The following is a 21,187-nucleotide window of genomic DNA, read 5'->3' on the forward strand; positions in this document are numbered from 1 at the left end:
AAGGTTCAAAAGCTTAGGTAAAAGTGAGCCACATATCCGGGATTTGCCATTTGCACTCCTCTTGGGCCAGTCAGTACTGACGTTCAGAAATTAGAATGCTGACATACATGCACGTGACCGCATTTGACATGGACAGATCGGTCAACCACCAAGACGCTACGTATGTTTTTGTTTCAACTTGCAGTACCACAAGCGCGCCAATCTTTTGGTCGAGCAAATTAATTTATGCATTCCCTCCGTAGCCATCCCGTGGCATCTAGTGCTCTTCATCCCAGCGTGCCCAAGCTCACATGTTCCTCAAGAACATCCATCCGTGAAAACCAAGTACTTCCATCTGCATCCCAAGCACCACATGCTGTTGCCATCGCCAATCCTGATGCCGGACAGCACGCTTTAGCCCGTCGCTGAATCTGTCTCCATCTTTCGGCATTCTTCAATTGTATCGTCGTGGCATTGTGATGTTACGATTCACCATGTAGATGATTCATTGGAATAGTCCTATCTCACTCCTTCAATGCACATGTTTTCGAGTCGTAGCTTCTACTAATGAACCGTTTTTACTTTGCTCTCCGTGATTCCTCTTCCCTCACTCTGAGAATCGATTTCATTTTATTCATTTAGTTTTTGGGTGCACCTGTGCATCGCCCGAGGATCCCGCGTCCGCAACTTGCGACGTTATTCGGACAGATACTGGAGAACTAATCTTAAGAAAGTAACTTCTTCAGATGGATTCTTTCCCCTCTACTACCGTTGACTATGTCAATGGAACTGAGTTGCGCTCTTTTTGCCAAATTGCGAATAGCTCTGACGACACAACGAATTTTCATACCGGAACTTACGCGTGCGGTTCTAAAGGACTCCGGGCATGCGGCATCGTGGCTCTAAGCTCTCATTGGAATATCACCGGGTGCCAATGGGGTTTTTGCGAGAGTCCATTCTAAACGGGCCGAGTTTTGCATAGTGCGTTTCGAAATTTCACCGTCATACTACAATAGTAGTACTAGAACTCACCCAGTGATGTTTGAGGAATTATGCAGCTTTTCGAAGGTTCATTTTGGGTTGAGTCACGATCCACAAGAGTGTCATGAATGCTTACAAGTGGTACCGGTCGGCCGCTGAGCCGACCACAGCTCTTCGAGGCTCAATCAAATAGTAAAACCAAGTATTTGTCTGCTTTACATACTCCGAATCACGTTCTTACGTTCAGGTTGAAATTCGGTGTCCAACGTTTGTCCGAGGCTCCGCAGTGACTATTGGCAACTTCTGTCGACTTCTAGCCGCTCAAGCATCATTATTCCTCAAAGGGATGCACGAGGATGCTCCGAGCATTCGGCCGGTGTTCAAACAAGTCAGGGCCTTTGACTCACAGTTTACTGAGAAATCTATATCCTTTTGCAGTCTTTGCATGCACTTGATTTCCCTCCCGTTGCTTCTCCGAGGAACAGCATTCTTATACACTTCTCCCGGTGCCGTGAAACCAGATTTGCTTCTGAGATCTCGTTCTCCTGACCAAGTGCCTACGGGTCCAAATGTCTTCAAAAGTAACAGCAGCGCGCGGGACAGATCGATATCTCTTGCCAAGCGATAATCCAGGATTAGCTCCATCACCCGATAGCCTTTATTTGTGAAGTCATCAACTCATGATCGAGTTGATAGAATGAAGCACATATAACTCTTTCTGCTCGCGTCGGGGCTTGATAATAATGTTTTATTGGCCATTGGTGGATATCTCGAAGCTCCCGTGTGTTTCCAATTATTTTTATTTTGATGGATGATCTACTGATTCGTGAGGGATTCTGAATTTCTGAGATGCGGAGATAGAAATAATATTCTGTCTCGGTGCTTCCTCATCCGGTGCCATGATTTTTATATTGGGACATTGAAATGCGACCGGTGGACCTGACGAGTCTGATCCATGACGCCAGATGATGCCCTGAACATCCTTCAGATTCCCGATACAAATTGAAGATGACTTCGATCGGCTCCCAGACAAATTTAATACAATCACAGTGAGTACAAGAGAATTGGTCACTGCATAGATACATCCGTGATAACGAGATTAGATGGATGCATGAATGATCAATAACTAAGCGCTGTAAGATAACCATCGCGTCTGTGCAACTCTCAGGCCGTTCAAGCAGTTAGATTCCGTGGAGATAAGACAATCTGCAGGCTCCCCTTCATGGCAACGAAATAATCCTTCAAGTCGTGTTCCCAGGACTCTGGGTTGTATCCAGGAGCAAAGCTGAAGTTTAGTCGGTGCATCATCGCACAAACCGCCATACGTAATTCTTGATATGCCAGCTGCTTGCCAACGCAATGCATAGGACCGAATGAGAACGGAACGAAAGCCTTGGTATCATGGACAATCGGGAATTTATCAAGGCCCTTGGCATCAAATGATGGGAGCACTGCGCGCTCTTCCGGTTTGAGCCAGCGCTCCGGCCAGAATGTGTCAGGTGATGGGGAGAAGTTACGAGGATCGCGATGAAGGGAATAAGTATGAACGAATGCATTGGTGCCTTCGGGTAAGAAGCTACGGCAAGCGTAAGTTAGATTCGCTAGAGTTGGTATATAAATAATGAACTTACTAAGGGCCAACAAACTTGTCGTCACTGCCTCTCGGAACGCCACGCTGACTTCCACTGAGAACTGGTGGGAAGAGCCGTAGAGTTTCGTTACTGAAAACCAGTGTCAGATGTCAGTGTATCGGTAAAAAAAGATTCGAGTACGTGCATTACGGCATTGAGGTAACTCATATGAGGGTGATGAACTGTAGAAAGTATATCTTCGCCAGGAGGGAAAAAATTGTCGACTTCGGCTTGGAGCCGGTAGTACGTTTGAGGATTTCTCAGAAGTGATAGGAACAGAGAGCTTAAGGTGGTTGCTGTGGTATCAGACCCGGCTACTATAGCAAGGACTCCATCAGATGCCACTTCCGCAAAGGTTGGAGGCGACGTATGACGCTCAAGACCCGCCTCGTCAATCTAAGGACTGTTAACAAAACTAAAAACAACAAAAATGATTGAAAAAATTACCAGATAGTGAAAGAGGTCTTTAGACAGAGAACCTGCGGAACGCCTGAGCATAGCGCGCGCTTGACAGAACGTTCGGAATTTCTTGAGGCCCTCCCCGATCCCTGGCAAGTTGGCATAGTACTTTCCGAGCCAAGGCACGTGGGACAGAACCAAGGCAGTTCTATAATAGAGCATATTTTAGTCTTTATGGTATTATTGTCCTTTGCTGTACTCACGGAAGACCATTTTCGAGCAGATGCCAAGTGTTGTCCTTATCACCGTCACGCAACATCTCGGAACCTCCGCCAAATCTTGGGAAATCGTTAAGCTGGATGAGAAATATTCAAATAACATGTGCACTCACGCCATGTCACTCATGAAGTCAAACCTGTCTCGTCTAAGTTAGGCACGAAAAAGTAGAGAAGTGGAGAGGCGCACGTGAAATGACTTATGAGCTCAGCGAGGTTGAAGGGTTGTGTTTGTTGCTCGAGGACTGTTACGAATTGTTGAACTCGCTTCCCAAGGATCTCGTCGTAACCTTTCAGTGCAGCAACACTGAAAGCCCTGTGCCAGGGTTTTCTCCGCCGCGCATGCTCCACGGGATCCCTCACCGAGATAACTGTTCTAGTGGCTGATTGCTCAGCCATGCGTCCGTCCCAGTCTGTGGATATCTAAATTAGGGCCGGGCGCCACATATCAGAGCATATTAAATCACTGACGAGGTCCTTTTGGGAACCCATTGCTACCCATCAATGGGACAACAGCATTGACATCTCGTATCGATAGCTCATTAGGTCCTAGATTAAGAGAAAGGGTGGTCAGATCCAATAATAAGCATTAAGTCAAGAGGTTATCTACCGATTCTGACGACGTCGCCATACGTTTGGTGCAGTTTTGAGTAGTAGATGTGTTGTTTTCCATCACGAGAGACCCATACCATCCAGAACTTGGAGATGCGGCAAGGGATAGGACCAGGGTATCTCGCAAGTGGATGCCAGGGGGATAGACGGTATACGACCACAGAGACAAGAACAGTAGAGTAATACAAAAGGTAAACAAACCCAAATGCGCGCGTAAATGTTGATGAGTTGGGCAAAAACAAGGTCGAAAGGATGGCCGGAACTACAATGAGCAAGCCTAGGTGGGAGAGCGGACTAGTGGGCTCGTGACGTTTGAATACAAAATGACAAAGCTACCAACAATCAGGGTCAGAACGCGATATGATAATACACGGCATATATTGGCCACTCACAAGGCCGGCGGCCACCACCACAAGAAAGCCACCTTGCAGGGACAGCGGAGACATGTTTTCATCGATGGAGAATGTGGGCATTGGGACACATATTGCAAGCCGATACGAAACCTTGTATTTAAGAGGCTGGCGAAATTTCGGACATCGGAATCAAAAGAAGAATTCGACATAATCTAGTAGCACATATTGGCCAAGGGCTAGATGAAGATTTTGACTCGCAGAGACCAACATCTAAACAGAGATGGCGGCATGTCGGATGGAAATAGATAACAATCAGCCGGAAAGTTGATATGGGACAGATTTGGCCCCACAAGGAGCGGGTGGGAGTTGGTTACTTAGAGGAACGGAACAATCAAATGAATATGGAGTAAGCTAGCCTGTACGACAAGTGCAAATGGAACGTACGGGGCAAAACTCGGTTAGTCCAACAATATTAGGCAAGCAAAGCCGCGGTGACGGAAAGCGACAAGTGCCGAGAAGGATGTGCACTCACCTGAGTGATGTCCGTGGACTTAAGTTAATGTGCAGGGTTTCCAGGTCCTCGCGTGCCTGTGCCACTTTCCTGCTAGGTCGTCACTTCCGGGGGATCGGCATGACCTCTGTACTCTTTCTGGTCTGAAATGATCATCTCTGCTGCTCAACAAGCGGAAACCAGGGTCGCAGTCTCCTACCTGTGGTGGCTCATTCACAAACAACACATTTCTACTTAGTAATACCTTTTTAGGTCTGGTACGGAATATGCCGCAACTCGGCAATTTTATGTACAAATGATGAGTTTATCTTACAAGAGGCGGGGATGAAAGAGACGGATGTGTGGGTCGTTTGAACTTTGAACTAATGGGCGTTGTTATTTCAAGTCCAACCCGAAATAATATAATCTAACTTGGGCGGCCAGGGTCCGGACCTAGATACGGTCGAGATCTCAAGAGCCCATCGAGGAATAGGCCGCCGAGCAACCAACCAGTCCAAGATCCAAGAAATCAACTGACTGGTGGCTGTCTTCTGCTATTAATCATCGCAGTCACTGGCGAGCAGTGACGTCATTCCTTCTGAATAGAACAGTTGGATTGGGGGTGACACCCAGATCATGACGTGTAATAGTGCCAGTATTGCGGATAACAATCTGAGATATACTTTGCATGCAAGCATTTTCATTGCCGAAGACTGCTTTATCAACCGAACAGCACAAAATCGTGAGCGCTTATGCAACATAAGAGGCTAGTGGTAGAACTGCAGTTGCGTGGGTTGGAATGGAAACATTTGCCTCGGTTCCGACCTACTACGATATCCCTCGATATTCGGAAGCCTCAGACATACTGGATGCTGGGGGGGGGGGGCTTGGAATGACCCTGCCTGACCATGTATGGATTCGATCAGATACCGATACCATTTCGGCTTATTAACGAGACGCAGTCAGAATGGGAAGCCTGACATGAAAAAAAAAACACGCGCCACCCCAGATAGCCCAAATTGACTGGCCACGGTTCTGTGCCCTGATTCCCCTGGATCAACACAAGCTCCGGAGTGCCACTATTACAAAATAGAATCCCATAACCGCGCCAGAAACGCACGAACACGACGACCAAGATTAAGAGCAGACGCTCGATGGAACTTGGTAAGCCCTTCCATACAGAAGAAACTCCTACTAACCAAAATCGATGGGAAGATGACTTCCTCGAGTACCCTGACAGATCACCATGCGAAATGCGGCGATAGGCACATTATAGCATCAGCGTAATCGTGATTGCTGGTCGAGGTCCATCTGGTTAGTGATAGGTCAGAAAAATGAATTACACGAAGCGCAAACTAGCGGCGATGAACGGTTAATGAAAGGCCATGAAGGATGATCGCTCCATATCACATCATTCCATTGGAATAGGGTTCAAATTTTATCTCATCTCCTAGATTGTTGCAACGTCGTCACTTCAACATCCATGTGATGCTGATCCTGTGGTGCACCCTGAATGGATTGTGGGCTTATCTCTTGGTTAGATTGACAGAGGAATAACGCCGCACAGAGCGCAGAGAAGAGCCTAGAGGTTTTGAGGCGCAGTATTGTTTTTAGCAAAAGGTGACCAAGGAATTTCCAACGGCGTCGGGATGAATGTACCACAAAGCTCTCCGAGGAGCCAGTCGTGATACGCGGACAATTCTCGTAACTTAGGCTCCATCATGACAATTGAATGTATCCTTTAGAGGAGAGTGTCAGGCATTATGGAGACTAGCCGCATTTCCATTTTCAAGGGGGTAAATGCGGTCGCAACAACATAATGGGGCGAACCCAATGTGACGCCGGAAAAAAGTTTCATGTCGCGATGAGGAAGTGAGTCTGAACGTTCGGGGCCGCGGAGTACCCTAGAAAAGCTGCACTGGATGTTGATATGATCTAGTAAGCATTCAACGATCAAACATTTGTAAGTGGACGCACTGTATGTCAAACCCTAAATATACGTCTTTGATGGAGGCTACGAGCTGTGTGACCGGATTCGCTTGCATGCGTGTCGAGCATGGGTCAACGAATCTTATGAGGAATCACAGGGCGACATTGTGAAACGAGTTACATGTTGCTGATATGGTCTGACCAAGGGGACATGAACCCCAGCGGATATAAAGAAGCGAGGATCGTTGCCTGTTAGGGAAAGGTCAGGGTATGGTGAGCTAGTCAGGTTCAAATCGGGCATGACCTGAATGGAAAAAGATCTCTGCTCCCCCGACGGCATCATGATGCGTTTCTCAAGCAAGAAAACAAGTCCGTTAAAAGGCGTAACCACCTGTCTTGACCTGGGAATGGTGCAGAGTTAAGCCGCTCGATCTGACCGCCAAATACCCAGGGAAAATGAGCGATGTCTTCGGATGTGTTGCCCACTATTTTAGTGGCCGATCCAGAAGCCAGTTCAGGGCGTTCGCCCACCGCGTGGCTGAGTCCGAGTTAGCGCTATTGACAGCATCAGTTCTATATTGTTTCTATTAATTGAGTATACGACTTTACATGATGTTGCGCCAACTCTGTTCCACGCCAACCTGCGTTGATGATGCGGAGACCGCCGCGGGCCGCACCCTGGAAGATGAGGAACAGACGAGATCTTTAAGGGAAGATTGACAATGGCTAAAGGTTCAGTCAGTCGATTCACCACGACTGGACAGCTGCAAGCACTGGTCGTACCTTTGCGTCACTGTCAGCGCTAGCGGATGTCTTCCGTTCATGCAAGCGACCTGTGAAACACCAAGAGGCTGATGGCATGTCGCGGAAGCAAATGTCCAATTGAACTGCGGCTTTTACGTCACGAGTCCCCGACTCGGAAGCTCGTTTAACGTACGTTATTGAGGCCACGTCTTCACGACCACCAACTAAGTCCCCAATGTCCAATATTCTCCGCGTCTTTTCGAAAAATGCGCGCTCATTGACACAGCCGTCTAACACCCGTATCGTTGCACTAGAGCGTTCATTTCACTCGCCCTTTGTAGTGCTCAACTCTCCGGCTTCGAACTCACCGCCAGTGTCGGCGTCACAGTACGAAAAACAACATGACCACTCTCCTGAACCCCAAATATCATCAGCTGGCACGCGCACTTATGTGGTATCAGAGCCTGATCCTGCCGATGCCCCTTACGCGGTGCCATCAGGCGCATATCCCACTACAACGCCTTACGTCGACTTCAAACCCACAGACGCCCCCAAGTCTGAGGGTAAATACAATGCAGGCAGCGCGAGCATTCCCCATTCTTTTACAACTCGTGCTATTCCAAGAAGTAAAAACAGCGTTGATAATAATATGAGATATGGAGAGGCACCCAGTGAGATGGGTCGCAGAGGAGAAGGCCAGGCTTGATGGATGGGCGCCGCAGAACTTCGCGACAGAAACCTATCCCCTGATTCGGATGTAGTCCTGCGTTGGTCCAAACTAGGCGTAGAGGGCGCATGGAAAAAGCGGAAATAGATTGTGGGGTCTTGTGGAGGTGTGCGGAGGAATGTCGCCATTTTGTCAGTCAGGCGGTGACTGCGGTCGACTGACACGTATCCAACCGTGTTGATTGTGATAAGTTTGATCCTGTACAATAGTGCTATGATTCTGCTGCTTTGGTCGTATATTATTTATTTCTCTTGCGCTGACATCGGGCTACGGAATATGAATAGCTACCTTGAAGATAATCAAAGTCTGCTGTCATATTTGAGTCAGATGTCGAACGTGATATCATATCATTCCTAGCTAGAACCTTGAGAAGGGCTACTTGATCATAGCCCGGATTGATAGGCCCAGTCCAGACGTAATGTCCTCAACGATATGAAACACATATTAAGCTTGATCCGCGCAAATCGAAAGCAGTCAATATTTATTATTGCCCTCGACTTGGCCTGGTAACAGAAAGTCGCCCCATGGCTAAGTAGTGGGGCTAATGAATATCCTAAAGGGTCTGTAGATAATACACATGGAAGCAATAAACAAGAGAATATTGAGCGCCACCCAAGACCAGCCACAGGATCAGGCGGAAACTTGATGAAGACTGTGACGGAATGGTTCGAAACGATCGTGAGGGGTATGATGACGGTATGACATGGTCGACCTGCGGAGAAAGGAAAGCAATACGGAATCCCGAGGAGAAGCTAGCAAGATAGATAAGTATGTACGATAGCCATGATTGATAGATCGTGCGCGTTGTCGTCAGAGTTTCTAATACCTATAAGTGGCGAATTAGCCGGATATCAGCCGAGACTGTCCGAATAACTTACCAATGAAGCCGAAGTACCACGGATAGCGACCAGCGCTACACCATCCAGTGGTGTTGATTATGCCCGGCAGCAAAACAGGCCGGAGAAGAAGCCCTTCCGCTTAGGATGTCTGTCATCATCCACATCATCAACACCATGCCTTTGAGTCTCAAACGCAGTCATTCCACGCATCTGTCCAGCATCACGGGTCAGCGTCCCTGCGGTTGTGTCCTCTCGCGAGTTGGTCGGGTTTTTGGCAGCGTGGACCTGCGCGCCGTAGAGGAACGAATCTGAAGCGTCGTTGCGCCCAACGGGATTATTGCCATTGGTCACATTCGCAGCATGTGTAACTGGAGAATGCCTGCCGTAACCGTTACTGGCCCGGTAACCCGAGGATGTAGGCGCTGTGGCGTAAGGGTGAGGTGCGAGTGCTGAACTCTCTCGGGGTGTCTGGCTCGCGCGCCTGCTAACGGGAGCAATGGGCTGTACACTGATATCAGCACGAGTACCAGGGTCTCGACTACCGTGTCCTTCTCGTGTGCCTGGACGTCTAGTGCTGTTCTTGATGTGAGCGGGAGTAGGTGCGAGGACGAGAGGAGTAGAGGGCGCTGAACCATCTGTAAGCTGTGGCCCGCGGGCGACGACTGGTCTCACGGTGACGAGGAGTATGAGGTACGTTAACAGTGGCGTGAGCCTGTGCTAGTAGTGACGCGGGTGTCTGGAAACATTCAGTTACGATATGCTTCCATGATGGAAATACATTGCGTACATTGCTGGCCTCCCAACCTTTGCCGTTATTGATCAACATCCAGTCAAAGATGCCGTCATCCTGCTCGCCAATATTCTTCAACACTTTGGTAAAGAGTTCTCGGAGAAAATCGTAATCGGGAGTTTCCTCAAACCCGAGTTTGCGGACGTAGTTCATGTAGATCGCGAACTCCTCTGAATCAGTAGAGACCGATCAGTAAATCATGTTGTCACTCCAGCACATCGACAAGCGAAGAAAATAGACGCCACTGAATGAACTAAAAGAGAACTCACCGGGGAAACCCTCGCACAACTCCGCAATCGGTGTAGTCTGCTTCTTTTCACCGATCTTCTCATACTTCTGCTTATTGGTTGCGGCCCTAAGGCCTTGCCAGGGAAGGCCGCCGCGCAAGAAATACATGAATACATGACCTAGCGATTCTAAGTCATCCCGGCGCGATTGCTCACGGCCAAGATGCGTGTTGATCGACATGTACCGGGCAGTGCCTGAGAGAGACTTGCGCTCACGATAAGGAATGTGAACTTTTGTCTTGGGATCTCGGTAGTGCTTCGCCATGCCAAAATCTGCAAGGGATAGTCAGTATGTTTGTTGAGAGACAATCAATGGATGAGATCTGTGCAAATTCAGGGATACATCGGTGCGATCGGGGGAGGACGGGAAAGAGGAACATGGACAACTTGCAAAAGACATACCAATAATGTGGATGGTGTTGGATGTTTTTGTTCCAGGGACCCCGACGAGAAAATTGTCAGGTTTGATATCACGGTAAATGAGCGACTTGTCATGGACGGACTGAATGCGAGATATCTAAAAAAAAGAAGACATGAACAACTGTAACGGAACGACGGAATGAATTGAGAGAGAAAATAACCAAACAACATAACAATTCCTGCTCGTTGTATGGGTCCAAACTTACCATCTGTTTCGCGGACATGCATACAGTCTTGATGGTGAACTTCCGGCCACACATGTCGAAGAGGTCCTCTAAGTTAGGGCCCAGAAGGTCAATTACTAGGACATTATGGAGTCCCTCCTGCCCAAAGTGGTGTACTTGCGGAACACCCACTAATAATAATGACATATTACCATCGGGTGAGAGAAATTACTGACACTAACACATACCTGTACCATTCAGTGTTCTGTATGATCGAAATTCATCCCGTAACTGAGGAGCATCGGACTTTCGAGGTTCCTGAGTAATACGTCAAAATCGAGTCACGATTAGAAGGAACCTCATGGCAAACGTACAAATTTGATGGCGACAGGTTGGCTTGTAAGAAGCTTTGTGCCTGTGAAGAGTTGTGGTGAGTCAAAGGAACAAATAGCAAAGAACACCGGTAACAAAAATTGGCTCAAAGCCGCAGGTAAATAATTTCCGTTCTGACGGGATACGCGGAGCTCAGTTGATCTAGTCCCATTGCTACTAAGTAACCATGACACGATGATCGCCCACCGGCGACCCATGGACCGAAATGCACCCTTCTGCATGACATTGGGTGGTCGTAAGACGGGCGCTTATAAGGTCGAATGACTCTGTTGGTATCGTCCATGCAACTCTCAAGCCCAAAAAGTTCTGGAAAAGCAGGAACTTGGGTGTACGATACTCACCTTCGAATACAACACCGAATGAACCTTCGCCAATCTTCTTGCCGACACGAAAGTGGTTTCCGACGATACCATTTGAAGTGGCACTTTGAGAGTGGTGCCCCGAAGACGAGGCTATAACGTGAGGGGTCGTCATCTGGATGAAAAGTTAATAATTTTGAAGGCCACCAGTCCAGAAGCGCAGCTGTGGGAAGGTAGAGGACGGGACTGGTGTACTTGTGACAAGGAGCGGATGGAGAGAAAGCACACCAACTAGGCGGACTTTGAATTTCCTTATTTGTACTCGGCCGACACGTTCCTCTCTTACAGCGCCGGTGCGCCCGCTTGCACTCTTAGATCATCCTCAACACGTTGCCTTACTACTTATACGACGCTAGCTCCAAGCTCAATCTGAACTTACAAGTTGCTAGTACTCTTTCAAATTTGCACTGTGTGCCGAGAAGCAGCTTCCTTGGTCATTGCGTTCTTGACTAATAATAAGCGAGCGCTAGCTCCATATCAAACTCATCATACAGATTGTTGGTCAGGTCTCGTGCAATCTTGCATATTGTTTTTTTTTCTATCAGTGCTTAGCATGCGCACTCATCGCAGTGATTATTATTGCAAGGGCTATGCGCTAATTTCGGCAGCCGGTTCATGACAGCATTTTCCATGCTTGCAATGAATATCCAGTGCATTGTGCACAGCGATATCGATGATGTTTCAACCGTCGATGCCAAGAATCCGTGGGTCATGGAACACGATAAAACTTGTCCTGCCGTTTACCTTCACTTTGGGTATGCGGACCCTGCACGGCCTACCATTGGCTTGCCATTTCCGCAATGCGGAGAGCCTCGTGAGCACTGAATTCCGTCAGCTTCTAGACTTGAACTACATATATGTACCATGTGCATATCAGCGTTTCAGATGCTCCATGTATCGTAGTGTGTCGTCAGCTTCGCAGATCGAGCTCCACCTCTTCGAACCACGTGTCGGCGCCGTGTCCACTTTTTGAAAATTCTCCCGCGAAGCATTCAGGATCCCTTGTACATACTCGTTCTTTAATCTACCCGGTCTATCCTCCCGGTTTCCCTCGATCAAGATACCTGATCATTCCTGGCAACTACCCCGTTCTATCTGACAGACTTGTCGTTTGAAATGGTTTTTTAGTACATGCCAACGACGGTGAACTCCGAGGGAATGTCAAAGTCGGTAGTGCAGATATCTCAGGGCCTTGCCGTCGGTACATGGACGTTTTGCGGCATAGGCCTGGACCATATCTAGTGACTTCTAGATCTTATCCTTGAAAGCCTGATATGGCACAACAAACGTGATGACTGCCTTACGTGCCGATTTTCCAGAATCACGTAGACTTGCACACAATTGTCCTTTTAAGCGCAATCAAGGGTATTCATTTTCGCGGACACGTCACATATCTTATGGCATGTGCGAAGTGCGAAGTCCGAGCTGGCCATATTTTAGGAGAATGTAGTACATATCTTATGTGCTACCGCGCATCCATGTTTTCCATGGTTGTGAAAATGGGATGCAAATAGCCCTATCGTCAACTGTGCAGAGGTGCCGAGTAATGGATATATCCATGTGCCAAGCTAGCGTCATTCTCCGAGGACAACCGCTTCAGATTTTCTCGATAGGGCGCTATGGAGGCGAAGATCATATCAAACTATGTTATAGTCTGATCGAAGACTCGGATACTTACATTTAATCATATATCTCTAACCATAATCAGGAGCGAGTTCACGACCAAGCACTGATAGAAGATGAGCTATATCTACGGGCCATCAAATACCATCATCTGATGTGCCACAGCAACGAGTGGCCACACGCCGTCAGCCCTTGCATCTTCTTCATATACTTCCTTCTGGCGCAACAAAAAGCTATGTGTCACCGGTCGCTTTGAGGCATGCCCGTGATGGACACCCCCACAGATGGCGAACATTCCAATGGGGGAACCAAGCCACATGATGTCGTAGTCGATGTCTGCTGCTAATCCAGCCAACGGCAAGAGTTGTAAAGGAGGAAGGGAAAGGAGGGTTGCGGTAATGTCGAGCCGGGTATGCTTGATAGAGTCAGATGCTTAGGTACCAATGAACATGCGGGCTGATTGAAAGGTACGATAGATATCCGGGACGAAAAACTTACGAGGTAACGAGGGTTGCAAGTGGGGCAACCCAGGAGAGAAGCACTTGACTTCTCGATACGAGAAGCACGCGTTGCTAGAATATGCAGAAGCAAGACTGGCACGATCCGAATCGAACGTTTGGAAGTATCTTTGAAATCGGCCAGCGGCAATAACGATAAGATTAAGCTAATTCCGGTTGCAAATCCCAGGAACATAAGTTGGAAACACACCTTTCAAGATATTCCATCGTCATTTTCGACATTTTTTCCTCTTCATCGGGTACTATCATGATCGTCGGAAAGTCATTCAGAGGCCTGGATGGAGCGGGAACAGCCGCAGATGGAGGATCGGGCTTATGGGGTGCCTGAGATTTGGAGCCTCCCGCGGGAGAGGATGATACAGATGGCGATGCTACATTTCTCCGTGGCCGAGGTGGGATGGGGAGTTTTTGTGTGGGTGGGGACACTATAAGAACATCATCATCATCGACACCAGTGACCGGAAGTGATACGGCCGATTGAGAGGGGGCTTCTGGCGTGTGGTGAAGGGAAATGTACTGTTGAGCATTTGCCTGATGTGCAAGTGCGATCGTAGCAGCAAGATCAAGCTCTGCTGGTTGCAATGTGTCTGACCAAACTGGAATCGAACTCTTCCTATCACAGTATATTCAATACGAATTACTTCACACCATACGTACAACTTACCAGTCGACTATCACACCATCGTCTCTGCCAGGGATCAGAGTACAAGTCCATCCAATGCAATTCGACATACCTGATGAGCAACTTTTCCGTTTGAAGCTTCAGAGCCTCAATTTCACTTTGACACTTCTTGGCCCATATCCTTCGATTCCGCTTGTACCCAGAGAACGGAGGCAAACAGTCCAAGGGAAAGGGGGCAAAGCGTTTTGTCCCGAACATGACCAACTTCCGTTGTGGAGGCGGAGGCGTCAGACTTTGTTCGCGCTTCACCTTTGCACCATTGTGATGAACACCAGAAGCCCTGCCCGCTAACATAGATTCATTATCGTCATGACGGGGGCGCTTCAGTGTCCTGTGAGCTTCGGAAGTTGACATTTCCGATGATGCCCAGGATGGCGTGATATGTTCTTGAAGTTTATTGGACAAGCTCCTTGCCACTGATACTTTGGATGTGGACTAGGAAGACCGCAAGAGAAGCGATCAAGTACTCAGACTGCATCTGTGGACGCCACTGCTGACCTAATGCACTCTAGCGAGGCCGGCCAATATTGTGAGAAAACTATTTAGAGGACCCGGCTTGTTCCTAGAATCCTGACCGTAATAAGGGTTTTGTAGACAAATAATGAATTTACGCCATAAAGGTTGTAAATCCGGTGTACAGTGGGGAAATATTTCTGAGAATCAGTCATATATTGCACGTATATGACACAGAGTTCATTCAAATATCACATGCACTATATGTGGTGTAGCTTGGGGTGAGTTATGTTTAGAGATGGGATATCTTGTACATATCCCATCAATATGTTCATTACCTTTGCCCCTGGCTGCCAGTCACATCTGCAGAAGTTCGTCCACCATAGCATCGCAAAATGGATCTTTCGAGAGTGGTTTTTGACACAAGCATCGTTTGTCTGAGTCAAAGCTCATGTCATTGACATTCCGGTATATAACAAAGAGTTCAACATGTACAGTGTATCATAGGCCCAAACATACTAACATATGTAATGATAGATATGGACATGATGGCATACTCAAGCAAATCAGACAACAAACATTCTGCTATGATATCAGGCCAAGGGAACAAGGGGAAGGGGATACAAAATTCATTCCAGATATACCTCACTACATTGTCCTGGGCCAGAGCTTCCTCGTCAACGCTACTATCATTTGAACACTCTAACCACTGTTCGATGAACGATCCCTCCAGTGGAATACGAGGATCCCACATTGGCCACTTGCCCGTCGGGAAGGATGGATAGGTGCTGATGAATGCCAGCCAGAAAACATCATGTCCCCACATCCACAGTGATGATTCCATGTCAACTTTGGTAGTGAGCCATTCCTGAATTTGTTGGGAGACTGTCTGCCAATCGGCTCGATTGGTATAGTCAAATGAAGGTGGGAGCGGAAGGAATGATATATTGGTTTTGTTGTCACAGGACAAATCCAACTTTGATGCAATGTAAGTAGGCTGACATTTAGACAAATGACATGTACACTTACATCGTCTGAGTCCCCTGAACAGTGTAACAGTATGCTACCATGGCAGCGCAAGTCTGGTGATGCGACCTCTATGGTTGGTGTGGTGAATATTCCATACTCCTCATCAATAGATACTGATATGCGGATAGGCTAGTATCCACTTGTGAGAAAGCCTGGTGGAAAGTTGAAGATGGCATATTCATACCACATCGCTCCTTTCCAACAGTTGTCTTGGAAATGTCCCGGGAAAGCAGAGAGTGAGGCACATTGGTTGGAGTGAGGCATAATTTTCTTGATAATGAATCCCAGGATAAATTGTTGAAACTTGGGTGAGTGACAGCACTGAATTCATATTCTGAAGTTGACTGTGTCGGAGATTTTTTACCGGCATCATAATGGTCATGCGTTACAATCAGGCTCAAAATGATTTTGACCCTCATTACGACCTCATTACGACGCCTTAAGCGGAGTTTGAATATCATGCTGATGCAATTCTGATTCGGATTACTGATATGACTTATACCTAGGCGAGGCGACACATGCTGCATCAACGGTTCTGACTCTGTACGCCTCTTTTTTGATTCCGACACTGTACGCCTCTTTTCCAGTCTCATTTGTCTTCTTTATTCTCAACTGAACTGAGCCCTGGACCGTCTTGTCACTTTGATTTATAATCTTATTCTCTCGCATACCATCGATAACAACAACTTTTGTTCACTCCCATCGTCTATCCGAAGTCTACAGTCAGTCCAAACGTCTTCCCTATCCAAAACTCGTCGTTCTTCTGCTCAACAATTCTTCCAAGCATATCCAGTTTGTTTAAACGAAACATATCATCTCCTCAATCATTGTCTGTATTCCTGACGGGCTTTGACGCTTGGTCCTCGGTATGCACTCCGTTACTCGCAGCTTTACGCTCTCACTCTAATATTATATGATCACTATCAGCTTGCTCGTTGCTCATTTGCTACTTGACATCAATGCCTAAGTCAAAACAATGAGCATCAGACCTTGTGACGTGTGATCGATGTGGAGTGAATGTGCGTGCGCGTGGGTTAGGATCCCATTCGAGGTCTTGCGCGAAGAAGGAACGGGAACGGCAGGAAGATGAGGAGTTTGTTAGCATAGTTCAGAAAGCCGAAAAGAAAGGTGAGCACTCGAATCAGTTGTCTTTCAATGATGTACTCGATAGATGGTTGATAATTTTTTTTACAGAACTTCGAAGGCAGCGTCGCAAAATTCGTAATAATTTACAATGTTTGGAGGATGCGCAATCATCTGCAGGTGAGCACTCATATTTTAACAATAGTACTATGGTTTAGAATTTTCTTCTCGCAACACAGTGAATGCCACCGCGATATGGGCCGCAGACTCAGACATTGGTACGTTTGATTCAATTTGATTAGTGTTATACTGAGACTAACAGTATCAGTTATGCGAGGGTCTTCACCTCGCCAATACCCTCCGGCGGACCCATTACCTGACTTCCACCAAACCGATCCTGGTCCCAATGAACCAGATCCTGGTCCCAACGAACCGGATCCTGGTCCCAATGAGCCCGATCCTGGTCCCAACGAGTCCAATCCTGATCTCAATCAGCCTGCACATGAGCTTGACAATATCAAAGTCGAGCATCATCCTCACAGCCAAATTCCTTCTACCGTGCATCGCTTCTCTGAGTTCTCTCGCAGCTGCCCAACAGAAGACTATGTACCTCGTAACGACTCGCCATGGGAGCCATTCCGCACACGGCTTGATTTCGAAGTAGCAGAGATTGCACTCGAAGCTGCGATGACAAAGGATCAAACCAATCGCCTTATCAATCTCATACATCGATCTGCTAGTGGCAATGACACGTTCACACTGCATAATCATGATGAAGTCTGCTCCCTCTGGGACCTTGCTTCGCAACATTATACTAGAGTAAGTGTTGTCTCGTGTAGCTACTACTAGTACATTACCATAAGCTGATCATTAGTGCATAGTTTCAGAACGATGCAGTGTCTGTTCCCCTCGGAAATGAAGTGCGCGAATTCGACATGCACTACCGCCCTCTCTGGGATTGGGTCCTTGACTTGTTGTGAGACAAACATCTCGCACCTCATTTTGTATTTGATGCTCAATGTCTCTCGAAATTCAACGGAGAAAGATTTGTACGTTTTATTGATGAACCATGGACTGCCGATGCGTTTTGGAAGGCACAAGTATGTTTCGACATTTGATCTATTGTTTGTTTCTTTAAATTAATAATATGCTACAAAACTGTTGTAATTGTAGTCGCAGCTTCCGCCCGATGCAAAACCACTGGCATTCATCCTCTATGCGGACAAGAGTAAACTATCGTCATTTGGGAGCCAAAAAGGCTATCCAATCATTGCGCGCATCGCTAACCTACCGGTTCATATTCGTAACAGTAATACTGCCCTAGGAGGTGGTCGTGTCGTTGGCTGGCTGCCCATTGTTAGTATACTGACAAGCTTGTTCAGTTCATAGTAATGCTGACTGCCATTATATTAATTCAGATTGTTGAGGATCAAGAACATGCGAAAAAGAAGAACTATGTAGACTTTAAAAATGCTGTCTGGCATACATCCTTCTACCAGCTTCTGGCCTCGGTTGCGAAGCACTCAAATACAGGCTATTGGTTTGAATGCGGAGACAGAATACGACGTCATCTCTGGCCCCTCATTTTAATCTTAAGTGCCGATTACGAAGAACAGTAAGTCATACTAGTACTACAAGTTAACTATTGTGAGCTGCTCATATACAAATTATAGATGTATCATGGCATTGATCTGTGGGCTTAAGGGAAAATTTCCGTGTCCAGTTTGTTTGGTTCCACAAGACGAGCAGTCCATTCTCCGTACCCATGAGCTGCGCACAAGCCACCAATCTGAAGACATACTCCGCACTGCAAGATCAAAGCCGTCTGAGAAGGAAAAAGAGGATCATCTAAAGGCTTTCTCGCTTCGAAACATTGAGGTATGCATTTCCCTCCCAACTTACCCTTCCTCTTACAATGATTGACTTGTATTTCAAACAATTCACGACCTCGTATGAAAAACTTCACTTCCTTCCCATTTTACCATTTCTGCTGTTATATCTATTACTATTGACAAGTTTGCTGATGTAATTCAATTGTTAGAATGTCTTCTCGAGAATCCTTCATGTCGATGTTCATCGTGCACTTTCTTTCGACCGCCTGCATACAAACGAGGAAGGATTATGGGGTGACCATTTGTGGAAGGAAGTAAAGTTTTGGATTTTGGACCTCGGGCGTGAAGCGGCTGTCAAACTCGATAAAAAGTATGTATTGTGGCTATAATACATTGACACTACTTCTGACTCAGTGTCTTAGCTTTGATGAACTTCCACGATGGCCTAATTTAACACATTTTTCATCTGTCGTCGCAGTTGATTTCACTGATGGTTCTGTTCTCGGTGATCTGTCCAAGGTTTGTCTGCACCATCATAAATGATTTTAGGTACTTACACAAACTTAGATGATCGTTTTTGCGGCACAGGATATCCTTACTTCATCCCACTGTAAACTGGGACAGTTACTTCTTCGTTGCATTCACTACTACGTCGAGTTTGATATTTATGTCTCATTAGAAGTACATACAGAGGATACAATCGCAGCTGGAAGGCTGGCACTGCAAAAGTTCTCAGAAATGATGGATGTAAGTTGTTCCGATGTTTTCGATGACAATTGTCTGACTTTTCATTAGGAATATATTGCACAATCGCACCCCGAAACCAACAAAAATTGGAACTTTCCAAAGAAACACTTGGTCTCGCATGCATTCGACAATATTCTAGCCAAAGGTGTGACACGTAACTACAGTACCAAGCCAAATGAAAAGATGCATGGCTCTTTACGAAGAATCTATCTTCAACGCACAAATTTCAAGAATGTTGCTTCTCATGTTCGTTGCTTAACTATATTGTTATGCAGATTCAGACCAATAGTTTTTAATTGTTACAGATTCTACACTATGATGAATGGCTTCTAACTTCGACATCCATGCGCTCTGAACTCGCCGAACTCGACAAGTACAATCAACGAGACACCTGTGACCCTGAGACCAACGAAGTACTGGATGACTCCGACACTGGAACATCTAAATCTACTACTATTCACGCACATTTAGGTTCAAGGCAGGGTAATAACTCTTTTTCCGACATCATGCACTTGCATGGAACTGACAGGGCCTTCACCAACTTTCGGATGAAGCTAAACGACTTCTTAAATGGCTTCCTGCCACAGAATAACATTCCATTACCAGATGGAAGGCGCATTCACATGCAAGCAGAGGATACAGTACGTTTACTTTACATTCAATTGATAATACTGATGCATTTCTATCAGATAACAGAGTTTAGGTTCTTGCGGATCAATTATGAATCACTAGTCGACTGGTGCATGCACCGAGACCTACTCCGATGCAATCCAAAGTTCTATGGATCGCCGAGATACGACTGCGTCATCGTGAACACTGCAAACACACCATTCTTCGCTCGCCTCGTATACATGTTCACTTGTTTGGTTGGTGGCACTGAATTCCCTCTCGCACTTATTCAGCCATATGACATCGGTATTGCTAATAGTCGTCGGAGGCGGGATAATGATATGGGATTGTGGCGCGTGCGAGCCAAACCTCGCTCTTCTTCTGAAATCATTTCGGTTCGGTCAATCGTTCGGGGAGCTGCTCTCGCCAGAAATCCCGAAACAGATGGGGATTACTTCGTCATCCACACTGTGGACACTGACATGTTCCTTCGAGTCAAGGCACTCCAGGCTAGCGCTCAACCATTGTGAGGCAAGCTATTATCAGTATTGTTGGTACATTTTTGTCTCCTCATCTTTCGCTTGCAACAAACTTTTATTGATATGCTCCTTCGCAGATCAATAACATGTACTAGTGGTAGTATTACAGATATTTCCCATGCCCTACCCACCCATTTGCACATTCCACGCAGTTCTGAACGACACCCAAAGATCTCGTCAGCCAAGATTCCCTGCAATTCCGGCAATTGAAGAATTTATGATGCGATGTGAGGACAGGCCTCTCGAGAACGACCTCACTTCTATTGTGACGCTCTATGATGGGCGCCTGAGCCTTATAATTGGCACTCTGATCGCATGCATCATGCACAGGACATATCTCTGGTGAAGAACTGGTACTTGAAGCACTTCCTCCTAACCAGCCAGTCAAAGTTTGTATATCACATCAGAAGTTGTTCGAGTTGCTCAAGTGTTTCGTCCTCAATGAGCTCAAGAGTCAACCTGAGAATGCGATGACTAAAAGAATCTCTTCCGGCAGTTGAAGGCGACGAAGTTCTTCCAGATAACTCCCACCACCGCCCATCCTTGATCTTGTTGTCTTGCTTCATCGCACTATCATGCCCAGTAGCTTAGAGGGCCGATGTATCAGACTTGAAAGTGAGTTACTCCATATCACCTTCGCATCCGTTTGGTGATCATCACACTCTATTTACAGTTGTCAGTAGAAAAACACCTTAAATTT

General features: G+C 46.7%; 6 protein-coding genes across 6 annotated transcripts; 2 read left to right on the plus strand and 4 right to left on the minus strand.

The window, feature by feature from the left end:
• Positions 1-1,737: 1,737 nt before the first annotated feature.
• Positions 1,738-4,565, minus strand: F5891DRAFT_694175 (cytochrome P450). The gene is made up of 10 exons (XM_041372828.1): positions 4,270-4,565; positions 3,876-4,209; positions 3,737-3,814; positions 3,456-3,678; positions 3,382-3,405; positions 3,254-3,328; positions 3,039-3,198; positions 2,737-2,987; positions 2,592-2,681; positions 1,738-2,536 (listed from the first exon to the last, which is right to left on the minus strand). The coding sequence occupies exons 1-10, from the start codon at positions 4,348-4,350 to the stop codon at positions 2,134-2,136; spliced, it is 1,719 nt and encodes a 572-aa protein (XP_041231112.1). The 5' UTR covers positions 4,351-4,565; the 3' UTR covers positions 1,738-2,133.
• A 3,063-nt stretch (positions 4,566-7,628) lies between these two features.
• F5891DRAFT_1126249 (uncharacterized protein) lies at positions 7,629-8,207 on the plus strand (the record flags this gene model as incomplete). The annotated part of the gene is made up of 2 exons (XM_041364067.1): positions 7,629-8,064; positions 8,116-8,207. 2 exons carry the CDS (start codon positions 7,629-7,631, stop codon positions 8,205-8,207), a joined length of 528 nt encoding a protein of 175 aa, XP_041231113.1.
• Positions 8,208-9,055: 848 nt separating this feature from the next.
• On the minus strand, positions 9,056-11,487 carry F5891DRAFT_1126250 (kinase-like domain-containing protein; the record flags this gene model as incomplete). The annotated part of the gene is made up of 9 exons (XM_041364068.1): positions 9,056-9,594; positions 9,620-9,695; positions 9,747-9,919; positions 10,019-10,309; positions 10,439-10,553; positions 10,663-10,811; positions 10,869-10,938; positions 10,995-11,035; positions 11,355-11,487. The coding sequence occupies 9 exons, from the start codon at positions 11,485-11,487 to the stop codon at positions 9,056-9,058; spliced, it is 1,587 nt and encodes a 528-aa protein (XP_041231114.1).
• A 1,232-nt stretch (positions 11,488-12,719) lies between these two features.
• On the minus strand, positions 12,720-14,672 carry F5891DRAFT_1009773 (uncharacterized protein). Its single transcript, XM_041360613.1, has 4 exons — positions 14,178-14,672; positions 13,704-14,126; positions 13,494-13,621; positions 12,720-13,427 (listed from the first exon to the last, which is right to left on the minus strand). Exons 1-4 carry the CDS (start codon positions 14,243-14,245, stop codon positions 13,123-13,125), a joined length of 924 nt encoding a protein of 307 aa, XP_041231115.1. The 5' UTR covers positions 14,246-14,672; the 3' UTR covers positions 12,720-13,122.
• A 460-nt stretch (positions 14,673-15,132) lies between these two features.
• F5891DRAFT_943734 (uncharacterized protein) lies at positions 15,133-16,008 on the minus strand (the record flags this gene model as incomplete). The annotated part of the gene is made up of 3 exons (XM_041374497.1): positions 15,133-15,624; positions 15,678-15,806; positions 15,865-16,008. The coding sequence occupies 3 exons, from the start codon at positions 16,006-16,008 to the stop codon at positions 15,133-15,135; spliced, it is 765 nt and encodes a 254-aa protein (XP_041231116.1).
• Positions 16,009-17,090: 1,082 nt separating this feature from the next.
• F5891DRAFT_1253878 (uncharacterized protein) lies at positions 17,091-20,478 on the plus strand (the record flags this gene model as incomplete). The annotated part of the gene is made up of 12 exons (XM_041369927.1): positions 17,091-17,579; positions 17,642-17,736; positions 17,806-17,860; positions 17,934-18,116; positions 18,179-18,375; positions 18,434-18,638; positions 18,802-18,962; positions 19,015-19,111; positions 19,160-19,339; positions 19,388-19,585; positions 19,645-19,980; positions 20,029-20,478. The coding sequence occupies 12 exons, from the start codon at positions 17,091-17,093 to the stop codon at positions 20,476-20,478; spliced, it is 2,646 nt and encodes an 881-aa protein (XP_041231117.1).
• Between the last annotated feature and the right edge of the window lie 709 nt (positions 20,479-21,187).

This window comes from Suillus fuscotomentosus (genome assembly GCF_016647785.1).
Source record: "Suillus fuscotomentosus strain FC203 chromosome Unknown F5891scaffold_7, whole genome shotgun sequence".
NCBI classification, from domain to species: domain Eukaryota; kingdom Fungi; phylum Basidiomycota; class Agaricomycetes; order Boletales; family Suillaceae; genus Suillus; species Suillus fuscotomentosus.